This window comes from Daucus carota, chromosome 2, assembly GCF_001625215.2.
Source record: "Daucus carota subsp. sativus chromosome 2, DH1 v3.0, whole genome shotgun sequence".
Lineage (NCBI taxonomy): Eukaryota > Viridiplantae > Streptophyta > Magnoliopsida > Apiales > Apiaceae > Daucus > Daucus carota.
Window position 1 is genome coordinate 51,668,390 of NC_030382.2, and position 25,003 is coordinate 51,693,392.

Below are 25,003 nucleotides of genomic sequence, written 5' to 3' on the forward strand. Positions count from 1 at the left end.
CTAATATCAGGATTTTTTACCGACCCAAGCTGCAATCAGGGCCAAGTTTATTTTAAAACATAGTTTTGGACCTTGTTATTTTAGAACATAATTTTGGGCCATGATATTCATCCGTCGAGGCCGGATAGCCCAAATAATAAAATATTGCCAATTTTTTCCCCAAGAAAAAAAGAGATAAAAACCCAGCTGAGTAGCCGTGTAAAAATATATATAGCGAACGAAATTGCCATCTGTACCTGTGTATTTCTATTTTATTTTCGAACGTTGCTTGGAAAACCAAAGGGCAATTCTCTTCCGTGTTTGTCGCCGGCGAGATCTTACACCGTTTGTCTCTTATTTCCTCTTCTATTATCTCAAGTTTATATGCATCTACACTCTGAATTTTACACTTGTTTTCGCTCTTTATCGATTTTAGCCCAGTGGACTACACACAAGTGCGATAAAATTCGTGTAGATGTTGTTCGTCTTGTTTTATAGCTACGTTATACTGTTATTTATGTGTAATTTGAGAATCTTGTTTATTTGTTTTTGTTATAGTTTGTGATTTGTGTTTGTATTGTTTCTGTGACGAGTTTGAATTGTGTTAGGTTTTGTTGTATCTGTGTGTCTGCACATGTGATAATGTCATGTTATTTTGTGTTACGGAATGAATTCAAGCTGGTGTTTAGTACTTGCTATGATCTTGATTCTTTAAGGACCACGGAAATAACTTGTTGGTACAACTAGGAGTTTAACACGGTTTATTTTAGGGCTCATTAGAGCCTAGTTCGGAGAGGGACATGGCGAGGATTGTTGGAGTCTCCGATCCATGTTGCACCTGGTTTTATCAATAGTTTTGTGATGACACTAAGTTGAGGCTAGATTAAAATTCAGCGCTGTTGATTTATACCTGAAATACCTACACTTGCAGTAATCCCTCCCAGGATTTGTTAAAATAGTAATTCTGATACTGATGGAAGCACCGGCTTATGGCGTGCGTGGGTTTCATGACAAGAAGAATTAGGTTGAGATAGTAAATTAGCATAGTTAAATCATAAAGAATTCTGAGGCTCGATGCATCAACACTGTTGGATTTTCAATTTACTGACAGAGTCACAAAGTTCCACTTAGTAAGTGTAAACTCTGCATTTTGTCCTGACACTACATTGAGGTGAATATAACCGCGCATTGTCATGTTTTTTAGTTTTTCACTACTGCAATCATATTCTGCCTAGTAAGTGTAAACTCTGCATTTTGTCATCTATTTTTGAATTCGTTTGTTGATTTCTTTTCAGTGACAATTCCTAATATGTTATTTTCATGAAATGAAAAAACTTTTAACATGAACCATAGCGTGAATTCCATTTCAGTCATCAAGTTATACGATGACTAGTAATATAAAATAAATTAAGCAAGCAAAAAAAAAAAATAACTGCATTGAAGTGATGTTATTTGAGCAATAATGTATTCATATGAAATTCTATTTAGCGAAATATAATGTATTCATATGAAATTCTATTCTATCAAAAAATATAATTGCTTGAGCTTCCACGTAGAGAAAGATTAGATAACCACCTACACCTATAATGTGAAGTACATATCTGAAATTCATTCCCTGACGAACAAGTTTTGATGCCATTTAGTAATGTCTTGATCTGTTTTAGGATATGATGGATATATATCAAGTATATTGAAAGTGTGAAGGCTTGAGGTTACTGATTATGTTATAACTATGTGTCTGTAATGCATATCAACCACTGTAAACTCAATGCCACCTTGAATGGGAAGTAATAGTTTCTGTATAACAGTAGAAACAAGTCAGTGCTCTTAAATTGACCTCACATTAAATGAAGTGAGAACTCCCATTTAAGGCAGAGGAAAAATGTTAAGGGTTTTCATGTATATGAGCAGAGTAAAATTGCTCAAATATACGAAAAAGAATATGTTTCTGAATCTTCTATATATCCTCTTAGGGTTATGGACAATTATGTACAGTATTAGATTGTGTTCTTCAACTCATTTCTATTTATAGCTATGTATGTCTGTCCATAGCTGTCCAATGTTTTCAGTATTGTCTGGATATCTAAGAATGAAATTATTCAAATAATTATGCAAGAAACAAACTGTTACGTGTTTTTGAGACTTCAATGTTTGTGATCCTGTGCTATAATTCAGACACTGACATTTAATGTATCATTATATGTCACATCATTTAAGACTACTTGAGAGTATTGGTATGGAATGTAAAATATTCTTTACATATTTGTGTATGTACATAGTTGTTATTTTCTTCTCATATGTAATATCACATCTGATAACTATAAGACTCTGTTGTAAAACCCTTGCAGCAGTCCATTTGTTATAGCATCAATACAGGGCAAGGTATTTCACGCCCTAGGCTCTAAACTTTTCAAGTTGTATTAGTAAATACTCTTTATATTGTTTTGTTCTCGCTAGAGGATTGCAAGAATTTTTTCTTCCGCGTGTTTCATGTTTAAGAGCTTGAAGTCGATGTTATACGGCTATTAATAATATTTTCCTCTTTTTATCTTGCAGAATATGAGTAGTTTGGTTGAGAGGCTCCGTGTTAGATCGGATCGGAAACCTATTTACAATCTGGATGACTCAGAAGATGATTCTGATGTTGCACAAGGAAAATCAAAAAATGCAAAGACACATGAAAAGTTAGTCAGAGCTGATGTGGTATAATTCTGAATTATGTATCTTGTCTCCGAACTATTTTTTGATGTTGCTATTTTATTTCTCTAAAATGCTTGCTGCCTTTAGCTTAACTATTTTCCTGCATATATTCCTCAATAGCTTTAATGGTAACATCCGATTTCTTTCCAATGATGTGTGATTTTCTGTATTTTGACATCTTTATTAGTAAATAGTAATTATAAATAGTGGGAAAACACTACTGATATGAATCTTAACAGCAACTTTCAATGAAAGGAAATCAAAGGCTCCGTGTTAGCTTTCGAATAAGTTTTTGAGAAGCAGAATATGTGATAGGCAGAGTTGATTTTTATGACCTGTCATCATCTGATAACGCAGAACAAAATAATGGTTATGTCTGTTGTTTTTTACATTGAAGTTAAATATTACATTAATATATAACCAGATTACCAGTTACCACAATCACATGTGAGTGATTATGGGAATGACTCACTGGCATATCAGCTGTAACATATCAGCAAATCAGCTGTAACATATCAGCATATCAGCTGTAATCTCTACTATCCCGATATATCTTAGTTTATCTAATATCTATATTATGAATACATCAGATTCCTAAATATTTGCTAAACGTATATGTTTACATAACAATATTTCAATAAGAAACCATTAGGCGTATACATCTAAGTTGTGGCAAGTAGAGTCAATATTTGTTATATTACTTGTTCTTGCCTTGCATGTTTTGTAACCTACAATCATTCTTATCATAATAACTTTTATTCTCTCTATTCTACTCTAGAAAGTAGATTTATGCCAATCTTGTGATGGAGAGGGAGATCTTTTGGTTTGCGAAAGTTGCACTTATGCGTACCACCCCAAATGTTTGATTCCTCCACTGAAAGCTCCTTTTCCTAGCGGCTGGAGGTGCCCTGAGTGTGTATGTTTCTAACTCCCATATGTGATGTACTTTGATGCAATCTACTGCTAAATGAATGTTTTCATTTTCTTTGGTTCTTTAAGTGGTATATAAGATGCTATTCTCACAGGTCAGCCCCTTAAATGATATTGACAAGATATTGGATTGTGAAATGCGACCAGCTGCTGCTGCTGATAGTGATGCTGCTGATCTTGGGTCGAAGCAAATATTGGTAAAGCAGTATCTCGTGAAGTGGAAAGGATTATCTTACCTTCACTGTACATGGTAGTTACATTGAAACCTTTATAATTGGAAGCATCTGATGTTCATATTTCATTTCGTCCACCGAGTTTACCAATTTACACGCAGATCTTGTCTTATATAAAGAATATTTGTACAGCCGAAGTGTATTGTGTCAGTAAGCGGTATTATTAAATTTTCTTTCTAGTCACTCTCTTGTTTTTCTATTTTTCTACTCAATCTGGTTGCTTTGGTCATTATCTTCATTTATATTATGTTTATCGTAGAGATACTTTCTGGATGGCTATTCTTGAATAATAGCTTATAGTATTTGTCAAAGTTTGTTTACTGATGAAATACCATGCCAGGGTACCAGAAAAGGATTTTCTAAAAGCTTTCAAGGCCAATCCTCGTTTAAGAGTCAAACTTAACAACTTTCAGCGTCAAATGTCATCTACTAGTTCTGAGGACGAGTTTGTTGCTATTAGACCAGAATGGACTACAGTTGATCGGATTGTTGCCCGCAGGTATAATTCTATCAATAATTTTAAAATTTTGAATTGCTGAAGTTCTGCTCTGATCAGATGCTCATGCATGCATCCTACTGCCAGAGAGGGGATGTATTTTAACCGTTGCTACAAATAAGTTAAGACTGAAATTAAGATTCGTCACATTGAAAACAGTTTGTTTGGTCATTGTATATTTATTTAGTTCTATGGCAACCTAAGTTATGAACAGTTATTTATTTTTTTCCCTACTAAATTTATGTAAAATCCAGAAAAGGAAACCTTTTTTTTTAAAAAAAAATCCTTTGAGTAAAATATTATTGTTTCAGGACATCATAAGACATAATACTTTTGATGTAAATGGAATCATCTAATGTATTTCGAAATCTCTTTACTTTATAAAATGTTGTCATCAGTTTTAAATCTGCAAAATTCCAAGCAGATGGAGATGTTGAGAATAAAGATGATTTTTAAAAATTAGTATTTGAGATGTATGAGGACAAGCTGTTTATTGTTGAGTTCATTTTCTTGAACTTATTTGTTACTTTTGAATTGTGTAAATAGTTATTATGTGTAAGTGCTACTGCTTCACTTTGCGCTTAGCTTCTCAAAGCCCCCTTGCGCTTTTTGGCACCTTTCTTAGCAAATATGATTAATGGTGATAACAATTAATTATTGCGAATACATGACCAAACAACAGTGATAATATTGGTTCGGCTTCTCTCTCTGAACCAATGAATAAGTCTTCTTTTCAATCTTGAGATTGTTTGGATTCTCTAGTCCACAAATGTTTATGGGGGATGTCATGTGGACTGATTACAAATTCGGATATTGGTTTCTTTGACTGGGTCTATCAAAATGATTTTTTTTGCTCATTAGAAAATCATTTAGTATACTTTAAATATCAACGGGAATAACATTATTTGGGGGACACTTTCTTCTTGAGTATGTTTACAATCTACATTGTATATGGCCGCAGAGGTGCTGATGATGATAAGGAGTACCTAGTGAAATGGAAGGAACTTTCTTATGATGAATGTTCATGGGAATTTCAGTCGGACATTTCCTCATTTCAGTCAGAAATTGATAAATTCAATAAGATAAGGTCTAGATATGGGAAGGAAACATTGAAAAAGACGAAGAGCAGCCGTGATACAACACTTAGAGGAAAACAGAAAGAGTTTCAGCAGTATGAAAAAAGTCCTGAATTTCTATCTGGTGGTATGGAGATCTTTGTGTTATCTTAATTTACTGTAAGATTGCTTACATATATTTTTATTTGATTATCGTGAAAGCTTAGCTGAAAATTGGTTTGCTTGAAGGTTCCCTGCATCCATATCAGCTTGAAGGATTAAACTTTTTACGGTTCTCTTACTACAAGCAAACACATGTGATACTAGCAGATGAAATGGGCCTTGGTAAAATTTAATGTGCTGTTCTTTTTTACTTGTGAAGGACTTGTACTGATTCTGTTTTGTTTGAGTGAAGGAAAAACGATACAAAGTATAGCTTTCTTAGCTTCTCTTTTTAAAGAAAATATATCTCCGCATCTAGTAGTGGCTCCACTCTCTACACTGCGGAACTGGGAACGTGAGTTTGCCACATGGGCTCCTCAAATGAACGTTGTACGTACATAAAACCTTGTACAATTAGTTTGAATAGCTCTTGTTATTGGTTATTCTAATTTATCACTTATTCGCAGGTCATGTATGTTGGTTCTGCACAAGCTCGCAGTGTTATTCGGGAGTATGAGTTTTACTTCCCCAAAAAGCTTATAAAGAACAAGAAAAAGAAGCCAAGTCAATCTTCAGCTGAAAGTAAGCAAGCAAGGATAAAATTTGATGTACTTTTAACATCATACGAAATGATCAACCTAGACAGCGCGTCACTAAAACCAATAAAGTGGGAATGCATGGTACTGTTTCTTGAACTTTAATGTAGAATTCTATTATATATGGGATTCTCTTCCTAAGATACTTAAGTACTTAACAATCTTCATATAGATCGTTGATGAAGGTCACCGACTAAAGAACAAGGACTCAAAGTTGTTTCTTTCGTTGAAGCAATACTCTACTAGACATCGCACTCTTTTGACGGGAACTCCTCTCCAGGTTAGATTACTATAATAGAATGTTATGAATTACATTGCTTGGATCGATGCAGGGAACAGTTAATTTGCTGTGCGTGGGAGCAATTGACTGCCAGTTCAGACACCCATGCATCTTAAAGAAAAATAACATAAGAACTTACAATAATGTTGTTAAAGATCCTAGAGAAAATTCAATTGCAATACTCAATAAACATTTTTGAAGTGTTCTAGATCCAGTTTGAAAACAAGGTATAACAAATAAAGATGCTGCAAGGGGAAAAGACAGTTCAAAGAAAAGACTGGTTAAATACTGATTACAGATAGTAGTTAGCTTACTATGATAAGAAGAGAAATAGGTTATCTATATTTATAATACACTAATATCGTCGTAACTTTCGTAGTCTCTCCAGATAAATAATTTGGAATAGACAAAATCTGTATAATTGACATGACATTTCTCTTTCTACATATATACAAAAGAGTGATTGAATCTTAAGCCACAATGCCACATATTGAAGTTAAACAAATAAACATGTGATCTCGTTTTGATATTTTAATTAGGCTGCGTACACAGAAAGCATTTCATATTTTTGTCTCAATGTAAATCACCTAAACTCAGTCATGGGTGTTGGACAGGGGTATGCAACTAAGCCCGAAATTTAAGATTCCTGAACATGGATCAGGAATTGCCGAATCGGACATGAGTGTGGGGACTTTCCATGAAACATTGCACGTAAAATTGTATAAGTATCAATTAGATGTGTTTTATTTTTATTTTTATAATAGTCATACTATTAGTATGTCAGATGTTTAAATATATAAGACAGATTCATAGCATAAAATCAATAAAATAGAAACTACTTGCCTGTTGCCCATAGACATAAGATTTTCTGCTTTGAATTAGGGTGTAGAATGGTGAAGAAAATATGAAATGCATGTTTTACAATTGATAATATGAAAACCCTGGTAATTTTTTCTAAGCAATTGTGATGGCAAGGAGAAACCCTTAGTTTCTTCCTGTATATGTTTTGTACTGAGTAGTCTTTGATGAATGCAGAACAATTTGGATGAACTTTTTATGCTTATGCATTTCCTTGATGCTGGAAAGGTTAGTTTAAAAGCATCTTCAAATAGTTACTTGGAAATTTTGTTTGCTTAAAAAAAGATCTAGATGATTATTGATTGCTCACTCTTAAGTTTTCTATTCAATTAAATTATTGCAGTTTGGAAGTCTAGAAGAGTTCCAAGAGGAGTTCAAGGATATTAATCAAGAAGAGCAGATATCAAGGCTTCACAAGATGCTGGCACCACATCTGCTTAGAAGTATAAATCTGACCGTGATTATGTATTATGTTGGTTCTAATATATGCTTTTTTAGTCTTTCTGCTTAGAATTAAGTGCCTATTAGAGTTGCTATATCTACACCATGTTGTGCTTATTTCGATGCAAGGAGGTCAATTATATTGTCTAACCTTACGCAGAATTGATAGTGGCATGTTTTATACTCCTTCCGAGTTCCGTCCCAACCAATTCTTTACATTTCCATTTTAGGATGTCCCTCTCAATTCTTTACATTTCTATAGTTTCCAAAAGTAGTAAATTTTAATGATATAAAAAATTATTAAACCCAATACTTTCCTCCACCTTTCAAATCTATTGTCCTTTATTTATTATTACACCCTCAATTTTCATTGTCAGTGCTCTCTTTGATGAGTTGAATTGCCACGCGCCTAGAACTCTAGGCTCCAGAATAATTTTGCATCTCAGTGCCTTCTAGCCTTTGATAGCACTGTCCCCAGTCTTCTTGGAACCTTTTAAGATTGCACATGTAGTTTGTTATTATTATTATCTGAGCTATCTCATTCAAAGTCTCTGACATACTAGAGTGACTTAAAAAAGCAAAAAACCCACTGTTTAACCCTACCGTGATATTTACACATTGGTCATTACATGATAAAATGCAGGAGTGAAGAAAGATGTTATGAAGGATTTACCCCCTAAAAGGGAACTCATATTGCGTGTTGATTTGAGTAGCAAACAGAAGGAATATTACAAGGCAATTTTGACGCGAAATTATCAGCTATTGACTCGTCGGGGTGGAGCCCAGGTCAGTTGGCAATGTAAATTGGAGATCAGTTTGTCATTATTTGCTAGTTCATAATTTTAACATTTGCGGAGTGTTTTTCTGAAATCAGATCTCCTTGATTAATGTGGTAATGGAACTGCGGAAGCTTTGTTGTCATGCTTTCATGTTAGAGGGAGTTGAGCCGCAAGAATCATCTGAATTTAACAAGTAATTATCAGAAGTAGTTCTCTATGGTTATCTCTTTCTTACTTCTATGATTAGAATAAACAGTAAAGTTTTAGATTTGGGTCTTTTATATTTGTCTAGAAGCATGCATATTTCTGTAATTTAAATAATTAATTATAAAAATTTAATTATGTCATAACGAGGGACCTAATATGCATCTTTATTCTATGAGTTTTGTTGCTTAAGTTCTGGTATAATCTTGTTTGTGCTTCAAATTTTTTGTAACAGACAGCTGCTTGAATGCTCTGGAAAATTACATCTTATGGACAAGATGATGGTGAAATTAAGAGAACAAGGACATAGGGTCTTAATATATACACAGTTTCAGCATATGCTGGATTTACTTGAAGACTATTGTAGTTATAAGGTATGACTACTGTAGTGTTACTGTCTACCTAAACTAAATTGTCGGTTGATAATTATTGTGAAATGTTCAGAATTGGCAATATGAAAGAATTGATGGATCTGTTGCCGGAGCTGAGAGGCAAATTCGAATTGATAGGTTCAATGCTAAAAATTCTTCCCGATTTTGTTTTCTTCTGTCTACCAGAGCTGGGGGTTTGGGCATAAACCTGGCAACTGCTGATACGGTCATAATATATGACAGGTAGGTTTACAAGACAATGTCTATATCTTATTTCTCGTCCCATTTTACTATATCATTTATAGTTGTAGTAGCATTGTTAATGAGCATTCAGTGATTAGACTTGGGAGTCGATGGTTGTTGGGAAACCCTGCTCATAATCTTCCTTCCATTCCTGTATACCTGATTCTATCTCCAAGAAACTTCCTCTGGTGTTAGAGTTCTGTAATCATAGTTTTAGCCCCCCACCAAAAGATATTGTTTATGACATGTACATCAGTAGGTTCTATATTAATGTGCGAGTATATTCTGTAGTAGAGCTAGAATCAAATCTATTTTTTTTATCCTCCCCAGACCCTGACCCTGGTCTACGAGTCGGTACACTTTCTGTTTTGGTTGCGCTTATGTGTGAATATATTATTATGATGATCAGATTTTGTATGACATTTGTTTAAATTTACTTTATAACATTCTAGACTCCAGCCCAGTAGTTTTTATAAATTTCCCATCTGTTCTGAATATTCTTTACATTGTTTTGTATTTTACAGTGATTGGAATCCTCATGCTGATTTACAAGCGATGGCTAGAGCTCATAGACTTGGGCAGACAAACAAGGTTGAATTTATTTTCAAGACTTTTTTAGGGTGCAGAGTTAATTTGACTGCACCGCTTATATTGTTTTGAAATATTCTTCCAATCTTGTAGGTGATGATTTTTAGGCTCATAACTAGAGGAACAATTGAAGAAAGGATGATGCAACTGACTAAGAAAAAAATGGTTTTAGAGCATCTAGTTGTCGGCAAGCTCAAGACAAAAAATATTAACCAGGTGTTGACTTATTTTTTCTTAGGTCTCATATCTGCAGTTATCCTTGGTGATGATTAATAAGTAATATCTGTAAGTGCCTGTTATTTGCTAAATGAGTCCCGCAAATCTCCGGTAACATGATGGATAAATGCAAGGAACTGCATAATGCTATAGATATAATTGTTATGATTGATGTTAAATACACATATCCAATGTAGTTAACTAACTTGATTTGTGATCAAACTTTTTAATGTTTGATTCTTTAATTCTTATGTAGGAAGAATTGGACGACATAATAAAGTATGGGTCGAAGGAATTGTTTGCTGACGAGAATGATGAGGCTGGAAAATCCAGACAAATTCATTATGATGATGCTGCGATTGATAGGTATCATATGTTTTTTCTTTATGTCCTTGGATGGCTAAGCTACACTCTATTACCCCATCCCACTCTTCTCCATGTATGTTTGTGTGTCTGTGTGTATATGGAGTCCCCATTTTGCTTCTCTTGTAAGCTCAATAGAAACTCCATCTTTCAGATTATTAGATCGTGATCAAGTTGTTGATGAAGAGGACAACATGGATGAAGAAGAAGATGGATTTTTGAAGGCCTTTAAGGTTCAGTTTTTCATTTTAGCCGTCTCTTATTTAGTTATAATCGGTTAAAGTGATCCTAGCTTACTAGCATGTCCAAGCTGTTCCAAGGTTCTTAAGTGAGTCAATTATACCTCATGGCCATGGTCTATACAGTTGGGCTACAACCAAATAACTTGTGCAGTACGAGATATTATATTCCATCGGAGGCTGCAGCACTATAGTCCTGTGGTTATTAAAGTGACGCCTAGGTGAAATGTCTAGGTGTCCATGGAGGCTGGTGCGATGCTCTAATGAGATTAAACCACACACCTTCAGACTAGTTCGACCCAGTCTTTAAAACAATTTGTCTGTGTGGACTGAACCAGTGAAAAGTTGAAATACTGGAAAAAATGAACAATTTTGCTGCATCTTATTAAAACATACGAAAAGAACATTTTCGGAGGGGATTGATTGTACACTTTCAACATGCCATCATAATATACTTATCTCCAAACATTTCACCAGAAAAATATTTAAATATTTAATTAAGTTGGTTGTAAGGATCTTGGCAATAAATTAAGGGCATGGACTTAAGAATACTTTAGGGAGAATGGGGGAAGACCTGATAGTTAGAATTCTAGCAATCACCTGTATACTCATCATACCAGCTTAGGATCCATTCTTTACTAGTAAATGGATTTATGATTAATCAGTTTACTGGTTAAGATTGTTTAGAGCGAAATTTATTATGGGAAACTAAAAATGCCTTTATTTTCTTTATTTTGTGTGAACCTAAAATATATTATTTCTGGTTTACCTACTATCTAGCCATAAATTGGAACATTTTAATGGTTAATATAATAATATGCATGTGACCTGAAAAGCTCCATTATTCTTCATTTCTTGTATAGGTAGCAAATTTTGAGTACATAGATGAGGCCGAAGCCAAAGTGAAAGAGGAAGCTCAAATTCTTGATGCAGATATTAAAGCTACTGTTAACAATTCTGAAAGAGAAAATTATTGGGAGGAGTTGTTAAAAGATAGATTTGAAGAGCACAAAGTTGAGGAGTTTAATGCCATGGGAAAGGGGAAGAGAAGCCGCAAGCAGGTAAATATTGAACTCCACTGTAGTGAACTAGACCTCATTTGTCTTTGTTTTATGTCTACATTTTTCTTGAACTCTCTAGCTCTTAGGTGCTCTTTTGTTTACTGTCAACAACCTCAACACCCTGCTCATAGTCTTCAAGATTTATATGACTATGTTTAAACTTTAAATGCACTTGCCTGGCGTTCATTAGATTATATTTTTAACTTGATGCTGATATAAAGTCATCAGTTTTAGGTCGAACAACTATGGTCCGGAATGTGTCTACTACTCTATATGTAATTACCTTTCAGTACCTTTCTGTATTTTGTTAAGTTAGATAACCGTTGCACTTTCTTTTGGGCTTATTCAGATGGTCTCTGTTGATGACGATGATCTTGCTGGCTTGGAAGATATAAGTTCCAATGGGGAAGATGATAACTATGAAGCTGAACATACTGATGATGGAACAGATAGTGAGATGGTTGAAGCAGAAGCTAGGCCTTCAAAGAAAAAGAAATCCCGGGGTAAAAGTTGTATAATAATTGTGTTTGTAAGTTTATAAAGAAATAAAAAGTAAGGAGTGTGGCTTGACTAACTGGCAGTGAGTAATAAAAGTAGGCTTGATATTGGTTTAAACTTGGTAAGAAGATGTAGTCAAGTGGAGTAGGTGATACATTTATCCTTTGTGATAATTATCGTTTATGCTCCTATTACCGTCGAGTAGGTATTATACAAGAATTTGATGACAACTTGATAATTGCTACTTTTCTCTTATACAGTTGATAGTGGACCTCCTCCTCTGATGGAAGGAGAAGGAAAATCTTTCAGAGTCCTTGGATTTAGTGCAGCTCAAAGGGCCGCATTTGTTCAAATTCTTATGAGGTTTATTTTTGTGTTTCTTCAATTGGTATATCTAATTTTAGTTTTTTGCTTTAGCTTTTAGTATGCCTTCTCTTGTATTAATTTACATCATCATCATTAGCATTTCATAGATTAAGTTTGTGGCTGATACTAAATTTTTTGGCTGATGTGTAGATATGCATATGCTTCATACTTTAATATGTGACTTTTTTACGCCTGCAGATTTGGGGCTGGGGAATATGATTGGGCAGAGTTTACACCACGTCTGAAGCAGAAGACTTTTGAAGAAGTTCAGGCGTATGTTGTTTATTTTAGCTTAAATAATTAAGGGTCATAATGGTTTGTTGCAGTTGGCAATGTGCAACTTTCTTCTTGACTGCACTCATACTTTGCATTGAATTATAAACTAGCTAGTTGGAACGTTGCATGTATGAACGGAAAAAGGAATAAACTCTTTAAGAGCACATTAAAATCAATTTAGTGTCTAAATCTGAATTTTCATGCACTTCTATGACATTAAGTATGCAAAGTTTGACACTGCATTTCCCCTTCTCACCAAATTATTATTGTTATTATTGTCATTCTTTGGCAGTTATGGAAGACTTTTCTTAGCTCACATAGCAGAGGATATTAACAACTCTCCTACATTTTCTGGTGAATGCTACTGCGTTATATCTTTCTTCCGGTGTGTATATATCTTTGTACTTTTTTGGCTTTATTTTCAACAAGTTATTACTTGATCATCAGATGGCGTGCCAAAAGAAGGGTTAAGGATACAAGATGTCCTTGTAAGGATCGCAATCTTAAGCCTTATGAAAGATAAAGTAAGTCGGTCATGCACTCATTTATATTTTAGCTTGGATAAATACTTTATTATCTTTATAAATTTGGAGAATTTTTTTTCAGGTACTTCTTCCATTCATATGATCATGTAGATCTGCTCCAACCTATCTTTATATGCTTAATAAAGTTGAACTGGGCTTTTTAAGTATTTCTGTTATCCTGTATTTAGCAGCTTTGTAGAAAACATAAGTATTCCTTGTCTGGGTTGCATGTGCTAAATGCCTAGAAAATACTCTCCGCTCTACTATTTTCGTATCCTCTTCCTCCATTTAAGTCAGTACATATATGGAATAACTTTATATTTTAAACTATTCAGTTTTTCCCTTGGAGCTCTTTACAACTGATTGACCGTATCTGAAACCAGAGTACTGTCCCTGTAAGCAATTAACAATTTGTTGGATAAGATTTACTCTGTCATGTGACTGTCTATTACTTTTAAATATAAATTTATATATTTATAAAAATCATCTTAATTTGTATTTAATATTATAACTTTTAAGTATTTTTTTAAAATTAAAATCATGTTAATTGGCTCTCCTTCAGTTTAGCCTTCTTAAATTTAGTTTTTTTACTGATTTATTTGATGGCTAAGATTTTTCAGTTGGTAAAAACATACCAAATATTATGTCATACATGGTAGATTTTCAGTGTTACTCCCTATGTCCCATTTAATTCTATACGTTTCTTTTCAACTCCTCGACACGCATTTCAATGCTCTTATAAAATATAGTTCCGTAACTTATTTTTGAGTTTTTTTTTTCTGAATAAAAATTTAACATCCCAACTTTAATTCAGAAAAAAGAAAATTTAAAAATAAATTGCACAACTACAGTTTGCGGGAGCATCAAAGTCCGTGCCGCGTTCCCGTCCCCCAATGTATACTATCCAGGGGGACGGAGGGTGTACAATTTTTAATCTTTATATTAAATGGTCACGATCTCCTGATTAAATTTACCTTTGTACTTTTTTGTTTTTTATAATTGGCTAGAACTACATAATGTTACATATTATATGGAGTGTAGCGGAGAAGGTAAGAATTCTAAACATCTTATAATACGGATGACATGCAGAAATCCCTTTTTACTCTTATAGGAAATAATTATAGAATATGTAATAGTCTAACCTTGTTTCACTGTGTTTTAAAAAATCATAATAGTGCTTTTCTATTCACTGCTAATAAATACATTGTTCACAGAATTGCTTGCTAGTTTTATGTGATAGTATTGTTCTTCAAGTCAGTTGAGTGCCTGAATATTGCCGACTGCTAGGATCCTATCATAACTGTACCATACATAGGTCTTATGTGCTTTGCTTTGTTCTGTATGTCTTCCTGAGGAGTATTTGAGGCAGAAATTGATTTCTGATGTGAGGTTTTGAACATATATATTATGGTTATCACCATTTGGTATTTGTCACCTATTTTTTAAGTTGAAATTGCTAGCTTTATCATATCTTGGAGTTTTCATATTAAGTATTATATACAAGTTTACTGCTATTTATATATATATATATATATAGTGGTAGGATCAAATAAAAACTTTTTTAAGTTACAAACTTACAAACTTTTTTTTGAATTTTTTTATTCTGCCAACATGTTAATCCTTAGTTATAGAAAGTATCAATGTTGAAAATTATTGCAAAAACATCACAATTTTTAAAAATAACGTATAAATAGATCGTGCATTCAACACATTTGTAACTGAGGTTCAACAACACATTTGTAACTGAGGTTCAACATAGGGTGTAAAACACTAACTATCATTGTGTTGAATATATCTATAAAGATGTTTAAACTATATCTTTGGGGTTTGGGTAGGGTCTAGAAACATATATATTGGTAATATAATACGTTTAACTTAACATTGGAAAATTAGTTTATGTACTTCTCCAACACAATTTTAATCGATGTTCAACAAAATATGTTAAACAAATGTTGAACTGAAATTATATATGTGTTGAACGCATAAAGTTTGTAAGTTAGTACCAGAACCCACCCCTCTCTCTCTCTCTATATATATATATATATATATATATATTTATATATATATATATATATATATATATATATATATATATATATATATATATATATATATATAACCTCTGTTGTACCATTACTCCTTAATATTCATTTATATTGAAAAATTCTAAGCAATGGTTCTCGCCCTTTTTGTATCTTGATGTCGTTTACAGATAAAGCGTTCAACAGGACTTCATGGAGCATCTCTTTTTAGTGAAGATATCGTACGTCAGTGTCCAGGGTTGAGATGTGGAAGATTTTGGAAGGAAGAGCATGACCTCTTACTTCTCCGTGCAGTACTAAAGTATGTATAACAGTATATGATTGCGCGTGTGTGTGTGTGTGTGTGTTAAATTTACCTTTTTAGAGCGTGTATGGGCAATATCACAATAGTCAAGTGGCTGCTAGAGACTTTTCTTTACCTCACGATTATGTATTTTCAGTTTTTTACTAAAAATACTCTGGCATAGCACTTCCCAAAATGTAGGATATGAGACCAATTGTAATCTTGAAATTACAATACCTTTCCATCACTACTATTGCACCTACTGAAGATTCTGATTTTGTTATTTCTCATACTCTAGTATATATAATGATTATAGGTAAAGGGAATGTACTTGACATGGCAGAAAACTTCCATTGATCATTATAATGCATTTTTATTATTTCATTAATTTTCTGGGGGTGGATAGTTCTCATTATTTATGCCTTAAAACGCCTTCATTAGTTCGCATTTATAAATGATATGGGTTGTCATGCTATTCGAGAGAGGTGGGGGAGCAAAGCTCATGAAGCAAAGAACTATCACTCGAACTAATGTGAGGAAAAACAGATCTGTGTTCTTTTGTTCAACTAGTTTATATATAGATATCTAAGACATGTTTTGACCTGGCCAATTTAAAATGGATTAAAATAGTAAACCCTAGTTTAGTTTGTGACTAGGTGTGACTCCATGATGACCTTCACCAAACAAAATGATTCCATCTACTTGTTTTCTTCCCCCTTGTGGTCCAGTATCGTGAAAAGTGCTCTTATATGATTCTTCTTGATTAGGCTCAACATCTGCGAGGAAATTCTGTAGTGTTACTTGAGTTCCAAATTTATAATTAGTTGTTGGGGAAATAATTCGCTCTCACAAAAATTTGCAAAAACTCATGAGTTTATGTTAAGAAGTTAAATATCCTTGCTAAGAATGCAAGCAACTCTCTTTAGTTGGTAGGTTATTACAGGAAATACCCTAAGAAATTTGGTGGTGATTTAATAGAATTTGGTTAAGGGTTACCTGGAGAAAAATTGGATATGTGTGTGTGTGTAGGCCATTGCTCAAAGAAGAACACTGCTAAAAGAAGAATAAAGAAGAACACTTTAGAATCAAATATAGAATCTCATCTAAAACTTGCATTAAATTCTTATTTTAAGGTAATTAACCTTCTATTGTGAATAATAATAGTATCCAACATGTTTAACAATAAATATGGATTAAAAATAAAATGATTCTATGTAAAATTAGTCGTGTAAAAAATATATACATGATTCTGTTCTGGATTTTGTTCTTGATTCTATAATATTTCATATTAATAATTTGAATAAGTTTGGGTGTTAGATTTCGTATATTAAGTTTAATTGGTGTTTAACTATGTAGTTATAATCTTAACAAATCATTTTTTATGAAAAATGAAGTGTTATAATAGTGCTATGTGTTCTTTTTTAAAGTGTTCTTTCTAGGGTGCAACCATAGAGGGCATTGCTCAAAGAAGAACACCCTTAAAAGAAGAACAAAGAAGAACACTGTAGAATCGCATATAAAATCTCATTTAAAACTTGAATTAAATTCTAATTTTAAGCTAATTAACCTTTTATTATGAATAATAATAGTATATAACATGTTTAAGTTTAACAATAAATATGGATTAAAAATAAAATGATTCTATGTAATATTAATCGTGCGAAATATATATGCATGATTATGTTCTGGATTCTATAATATTTCATATTAATCATTTGGATGAGTTTGGATGTTAGATTTCATATATTAAGTTTAATTGCTGTTTAATTATGAAATTATAATCTTAACAAATCATTTTTTATGAAAAATAAAGTGTTATGATAGTGTTCTTTGTTCTTTTTTTAAAATGTTATGTGTGGAGTGCAACCACACACACACACACACACACATATATATATAAATACGAACTACAAACTAGTGTCTATATATATAGAGTACTACTCCAATAGAAACCAAATTAGCCTAAAAACTAAAAACCAGTTTCTCGACAGTTTTTTATCACTACTTTTAACTACATAAATCACTAATTTGAACATAACATATCACTAATTTATATATAGCATATCTCGCGGATATAAATATATATATACACATATATGCAACGTATATGACCATCATCTTCACCCAAATCGTAATAATGGACCTCTTACCACCATTACCAGACGTTTGCATGACTTGCCACCATTGTCTATCATCACCAATAGTCACATACACTTTTCCATCATAACTTACAAAACTAACGACTACTTACCATCATCATACAACTTCTCTTGCGGCTTCCTACCGTCAAGAACCTTCCTACGGATGAAATTGATCATCTATAATCGATTATCAATAGTTTAGATAAGTAGTTTTTTTCAATTTTGATAATAAAATCGTTGTTTACATACTGTATAAAAACAGTGATTAGTGCAGTATAAATCAATGATACCCGTGGTTATAAATAGTGGTAGGGAAACTGGTTTCTAGTTTTTATTTTAAGAGTGGTTTCTATTTGATCATGAGCCTATATATATATATAGAGTCCTACTCCAATAGAAACCAAATTAGCCTAAAAACTAAAAACCAGTTTCTGGACAGTTTTTTATCACTATTTTTAACTATAGAAATCACTAATTTGTACATAACATATCACTAATTTATATATTGCATCTCCCGCGAATATAAATATATATATATACACATATATGCAACGTATATGACCATCATCTTCACCCAAATCGTAATAATGGTCCTTTTACCACCATTACCAGACGTTTCTATGACTTGCCACCACTGTCTATCATCACCAATAGTCACATACATTTTTCATCATAACTTACAAAACTAACGACTACTTACCATCATCATACAACTTCTCTTGCGGCTTCCTACCGCCAAGAACCTTCCTACGGATGAAATTGATCATCTATAATCGATTATCAATAGTTTAGATAAGTAGATTTTCTCAATTTTGATAATAAAAGTCGCTGTTTACATACTGTATAAAAACAGTGATTAGTGCAGTATAAATTAGTGATACCCGTAGTTATAAATAGTGGTAGGGAAACTGGTTTCTAGTTTTTATTTTAAGAGTGGTTTCTATTTGATCATGAGCCTATATATATATATATATACGAACTACAAACTAATATGAGCCCTTAGATGAATCTAATCCAATGACCCCCTAGAAGTCATCACACACAATTAACATACACCCACACATGATCCCATAGGATCCCCTCTTTTTTTAATTTAAATTTTCCCGTCAATCGGTAAACTTTTTTTGAAATCCGACTTCACTTTATTTTTATTCATCTCCCAACGTTCAACTTGCATACCATATATGCTATATTTTGATGTGATTTAGAAAACTTTTTATTTCAGTTTGTGGTTTTTATTCTAAGAAAGGTTTGTAGTGGAGTTTGTTGGGGGGGGGGGGGGGGGGGGGGGGCATGTGAAAAGTATTAAGTGTTCTGCTTATGGGCTACTGTAATTACGTTATGTGACTATGCCACATGCTAATTATTATATAATTGAACTACCGACAAAATTCTTGAAGTTATTCATTTGAATTACTTTCACTATATATTTATTTTTCAAGAAAAGAACGTGCATATAATCGTGCATGCAAGTTCATTTTAATTTCCTCGTTCTTGCTGCTAGCCCTATATAATTTATGATTATATAATATGCAACTTAGAATGAGACAAAATTGTAAGCTATGTTATTCGGACTCTTCATTTTGCCTCCAAGTACCTGTGATGGGCACTCGACATGGACACTTGGACTAAGGCACTTATTTTAGGCCAAAAACATGTACACTTTTAAAATATTACAGAGTACCATACATGGACAGGTATCCATGTCAGACAATCCTAGCCGAGTCCGAGTAACTTAGATTGCAACAAAATCAAACCAAATTTTAGGGCACGATTTGATATTTATGTGTATCCTATCGTCTGTTATCCAATGTGGAGCAGGGAAAAGTGAAATTAGTTGTTAGTGTGATTGTAATTAAATATTTTTATTTTTATTTTAAACACTTTAGAGGGTAGACATACAGTAATAGTTAATATTGTTGTATTACAGTCCTGTTTGTTTTTTATTTATTTATGCCAGGATACTGTACAATTAATGTCTCTTTCTTGTGTCTTATATAATGCCCGTATTATTGTGTCCTGTCCTTTATAAAAAGCTCTTATTACTGTTTAATGTACTTATACTCTTAGCGGTAGTGACTTGCAAGTTTAAATTGTAATTAAGCAGTCAACTACAACTCTTAGATATATTTAATTTGTTTTTTGGATGCAGGCATGGTTATGGAAGATGGCAAGCTATTGTTGATGACAAGGAAGTGAGAGTTCAGGAGCTTATATGTCATGAGTTGAATATACCCTACGTAAGTCTTCCTGTTTTCGGAGCTCAAGCACAAGTTCCTGAAGTCAGGGCTCAGGAACAAGGTGTTAGCATTGAAGGTTCTCAAGCACAAGGCACAAATATTTCTACCCTCGAAACGATGGCTTATGATTCAAAGATGCAAGTGGGTGGGAATGGTTTAGGAACTAATGCTACAAAGGAAACTATCACCAATCGCACACAAGTCTTTCAGGACTCTTCTCTTCTGTCTAATTTTCGAGAAATGCAGCGAAAAAATGTTGAGTTTATCAAGAAGCGGGTGCAGCTTTTGGAGAGAGCACTAAGTGCAGAATATCAGAAAGAAGTTTATGTAAGTTTATCATATCTTCTTGTGTCGGGACTCGGTCTGAACGTTAACTTATACGGTAGTGTGACTCAACTCAGTTGCAGGATGCGTATCTTTTAATCAAAGGATAGAATATATGTCCAGTTGCATCACTTTGTAAGCACACAGAAAGTTGAGTATCGCAATAGTATATTTGACGCAGGAAAAGAGAAAAAAATAAGAAATGAATTCATCTTACACACTCATCATTATTTCTGGACGTACTGTTAGAATAGTTTCCCTGCAGCAGTATCAGGCGCATGTTTGGTGAATTTGTTGTTTCGATAGAACATCGAAGGCAACAAAGTCTGCCCAGTTTAGCTTCTTGGGTGTTCCAGTCTTGTGTTACCGGAATTTTTTTTAAATCAAAACTGGTTTTTAAGATTTTTGTTGTTTTTTTATGTTGTTGGACTCTGGCGCTTAATATATCCAATGAAACTTCTGCTCGCGTAAAGTATTTATATTTTTATGTTGGTCTTATGATTATCACATTACAGGCTGATGAAAATACTAGTGAGGTTCCTGCTGGAGACATGGAGACTGAATCCGTGGTAGCCGACATAACAGATCCAAATGTCAAGGAAGACATGGCAGATGCAAATGTCAAGGAGGATATAGCAGATCCAAATGTCAAGGAGAATAATTCTGACTTGTATGAATGTTTGCCTCGTCTAGACGTGATCTGTGAGTGAACAAGCTTTTCTTCCCTTTCTTGAGGCTTTTTTTTTTTTTTTTTTTTTTAACACTGCTCGGCTTCCAACTTATCTCTTAATGGTTTCTGCCACTTTCCATGTATTGCTCTTGAAATTACCATGAACGTTTTCTTACAAGATAATGCAAGGGTAGTTACTAGAATATCGTACCACTCGAACTGTAGTGTTGCGTACATTAAACTTAGAACATATAGCAATACATCAAAAAGGTATTTGCATATTTCTCAAGATAAAGCTAAAATATCCATGTTGCGGGTGTTTACCGCCGATATGATTTATTATATTAGCAACTGACACACCTGATGTTGAAAACAGTCAAATAATGACAGAGTACAATCCTAGTAAACTTGGGATAGATTCTTCAAATCTAAAAGGGTAGATCTGCCTTCGTTGACCGGGGCCATCATATATCATTTTCTCTGTTTCCAGTAAGTCTGAGTAGAGGTCATAGTAACCAAGTGAGCGACCAGTTGTTTAGTTGAAATTGCAGAATGACGTACTCGCTTGACCGATTGCTTAGTAGTTAAGCATGACTGCATGAGTATTCATATTTGATGAAGTACTAAGTCTGTTCCATAAGAAAATGTTTTGAGACTTCAACCCAGTCGGGGCCTTGCATGGGAATTATATTCAATATATTATAAGGGATTTTCTATGGTGTGCCCAAGGGCACACAATAGTCCCTAACTCCAATAAAAATAGCTCCTTTTGATTGGTGGATGAATAATAAATGATAATGGCCCCCCTGCATTTACATCAACTCCACCAATCAGAATAGGCCATTTTTATAGAATTTAGTGATTATTGTGTGCCCTTGGGCACACATTAGAATTATACTTTTTTGGCAAGCAAAGGTATACTTGATTGGGAAGTAAGCGGAGCTGGGTATTTTGTGTTGGGGGAAATTCAAAGTTTAAGGAAATTTAAACATTCGACTTTAGGGATTTGTTTTGGCCTTTTTTTTTTTAAATTTTTAATTAATCATCTTAAGATAGATTTTAATGTCTAGTTCAGAGTTTCAGTGTTAGATAGGCAATAAAGCTTCTCTTTTCATGTAACATTAACGAATAGAACATGAGTTCTTACGCTACTTTTCTCGTGTCTTGATTTCAGTAGTGGGTAATTAAATTTCTTTCAAGCTCTTATAGAGTTAGTCTTGCTTGCATTGTGGGTGGTTAATTCCTTTAAAAGAAACATTTAAACTTATAGTTACGTATCTATTATTTGTTTTTCCCCAAACATATATATTATATTATCTTGGTATCTAAAGCCGTGGTTCTGATAGTTTTTGGTATTTCATATTGGAAGAAACATTTAAAGATGCATTCTTTGTTTCAAGATTTCTTGAGTTTTGTTAAGTTACATCGAAATGACTGGTGAACTAGTTGTTGACTAGTAGCGAGTATTCAAGAGCCGTAACATCAATGTTGTTCAAGGCACTTTCTCCAAGAACTTATGTATGAGTAGTTCAGTCAGGAGTACTAGGTTTTTCCATGGTTAAGATATTTAGGTAGAAGTGTATCTCATGGCTAGAAACTAAAGGTTTCATGTAATGATAAAGCCATATGATACTCAAATTTGATAGGAGTATGAGTATTATAAAATTCTTAGAATGGTAGCAACGTATTGAACAAGTGTTCTATTACAAGGATAGTGATGATCAATAGTGGCCGAAGATTGTTCTTTTGAAGTTTAAGATATTTACTGGTACAAGATTACAAAGAACAAGAACAGGAAGAAAAGACCCTGTTTTCCTGAAAGCTACATGCTAAGTCCCTGTAACATCATTGTGTAATTCATATAGTGTGTATATCTATTATTATGCTGCTAAATTATTATTTTACATTCAACATTTTAAAATAATAATGATATGTGTGTGTGTGTGTGTGTGAGTTTGCACATTAGACTATTAGCATACGCGAGAATCCTTGTGTGTCATTATCCTACTGTGAGATGATATGGTTTAACATTAAATTAGGTTCTATTAATGGTATATATTTTTCCTTCATTCAGGTTCTACCAAAAGGATTGTTGGTAATGTATATGCAAATATTGATATAATGCATGAGGTTTGGGTTCTGGTAATGCACCATTAAGCAGGTGACAGTCAGTCCCTTGTCAACTTGACTACACTTTACAACAATACTAGGAAGAATTTAAGTGTAGAGTAATCTGCTCGTCTCACATTGAGACTTGTGAAGCACTTGGTTAAGTTTAAAAGGTGAAGTACTAATACCAGTTGCACTGACAGATTTTATGATTGTTTGAGGCTTTGGTGGGCTTGTTGATTAGTTGTTGTGTGAGTGTACTGGGTATATTTCAGATCTTATTTAAACCTGGATATGGATTAAGTCTCGCGATTTAAATTAGGTTGTTCTATCAATTTTTGTATTAGAACTTATCATGTATCATTATCTCAACCAGCTCTATACACTACAGTAGCATCTGGAAAATGTACAGCAGTGCTATGCTATTGCCTTTTCATGAGAGATTTAGACTTTCACATTAAACAGTTACTACCTTACTGTATGAAGATTTTTTACCTAATTCTTTACTTGCGCAGCTCCAGAAGAAATAGCAGCAGCTGCTTGTGATGATAATAAACAGCGTATGGATATGGCTCAACTTTATAACAAGGTGGCTTCCTGAGACCTCATCTTGCATTCTAATCACTGTTGTCACTTGGAATGTTACTTATTTGCTAAATTTTTGTGTTAGTAACTTTGCACATTGATAGAGCTTTGGATTCGTTTTAACTTTGTACACTAGTTATTGCTCTGTTTTAAGATAAATTATTCTTGCCCTTTGTGCACCTCAGGGTTCTTTTTGGAAAAACATTAGCATGATACATTGTTGACACCTATAAGTTGCTAAAACTAGAAGTGCAAATTGGGAACATACATGGACTTGTACAACCTAACCTAAAGCTTAAGCTCAATAGCTTGATGCCCCATAGAAACATCAGCTTTTTTGTATTTTAACCATATTGCTTCTGAACATTATTCACAGATGTGCAGTGTACTGGATCATAGTGTCCACGATTGTGTCAAAGCACATTTGACAAGTAAACCTGTTGGTCCTGAGTTGAGACAAAACCTTCTTCCATTAGAGTCAATTTACCAAAGCATCTGCCAAAATCTGCGTTCTGGGCAGCAGAGTATATCTGGTGCAGAATCGGCGACTTTGGAAAGAGATAATCTATCATCTGTTGAAGGACACATATCTTCATCACCTCAAGCAAATGAGCATGATCATAGAGCTGGGATAGAAACAGAGGCCAAGGTTACTGCAGAAGTTCAGCCAATAACCGAATCAGTAGAAGAAAAGACCAGTCCTGTATGTGACATCCAGACTACTGACTTTTGTTCACTTGAAAGAAAACCTGCTTCAACTAGTGGCACTGGAGGTAATGTTGAGATGGAAGAGGCAGAGCATACAGTTGATTCTGGTAACGCAGCATCTGGGAGTAGTGAGAAAAAAGGCCCCCCTGTTATATATCTGGATGATTGAATCAGTACAAAGATCTATTTTTGAAATTTCTGAGGAGAAAAAAAAATCTAGGTTATCCATGTAGCTGCTAGATTGAAATGGAGTCAGTTGCAATAGCCTAGGTGTCCAAATGTTGTTTTCTATATAACATGAACTCATGAAGCACCCCCCACAGCGGGTCAATGACAACTATTCTGGACGGCCTAAAATAGAGAACATTTAGTTTTGCAAAACACTATATATTTTATTTGCCGTGCAATTTTCTGTATACTAAAACATATGGTGGTGTTCTGAA

At 33.7% G+C, this 25,003-nt stretch overlaps 1 protein-coding gene across 3 annotated transcripts; it reads left to right on the forward strand.

The window, feature by feature from the left end:
- Positions 1-204: 204 nt before the first annotated feature.
- LOC108209147 (CHD3-type chromatin-remodeling factor PICKLE) lies at positions 205-24,984 on the forward strand. 3 transcript variants are annotated; one of them, XM_017379908.2, is made up of 32 exons: positions 272-309; positions 2,328-2,361; positions 2,536-2,682; positions 3,458-3,595; positions 3,705-3,859; positions 4,183-4,341; positions 5,300-5,541; positions 5,643-5,738; positions 5,809-5,945; positions 6,023-6,235; positions 6,324-6,431; positions 7,467-7,517; positions 7,633-7,732; positions 8,374-8,516; positions 8,605-8,702; positions 8,949-9,087; positions 9,158-9,327; positions 9,852-9,918; positions 10,009-10,131; positions 10,388-10,497; positions 10,649-10,727; positions 11,597-11,794; positions 12,144-12,297; positions 12,553-12,655; positions 12,857-12,931; positions 13,227-13,288; positions 13,382-13,458; positions 15,671-15,801; positions 20,077-20,491; positions 21,004-21,190; positions 23,783-23,856; positions 24,229-24,967. In XM_017379908.2, the coding sequence occupies exons 3-32, from the start codon at positions 2,539-2,541 to the stop codon at positions 24,727-24,729; spliced, it is 4,449 nt and encodes a 1,482-aa protein (XP_017235397.1). In that variant the 5' UTR covers positions 272-309; positions 2,328-2,361; positions 2,536-2,538; the 3' UTR covers positions 24,730-24,967. The 3 variants fall into 3 exon arrangements, with proteins under 3 accessions (XP_063944129.1, XP_017235395.1, XP_017235397.1); XM_064088059.1 differs by lacking the exon at positions 2,328-2,361 and having other exon boundaries at positions 205-309; XM_017379906.2 differs by lacking the exon at positions 2,328-2,361 and having other exon boundaries at positions 244-324; positions 24,229-24,984.
- Positions 24,985-25,003: the final 19 nt, after the last annotated feature.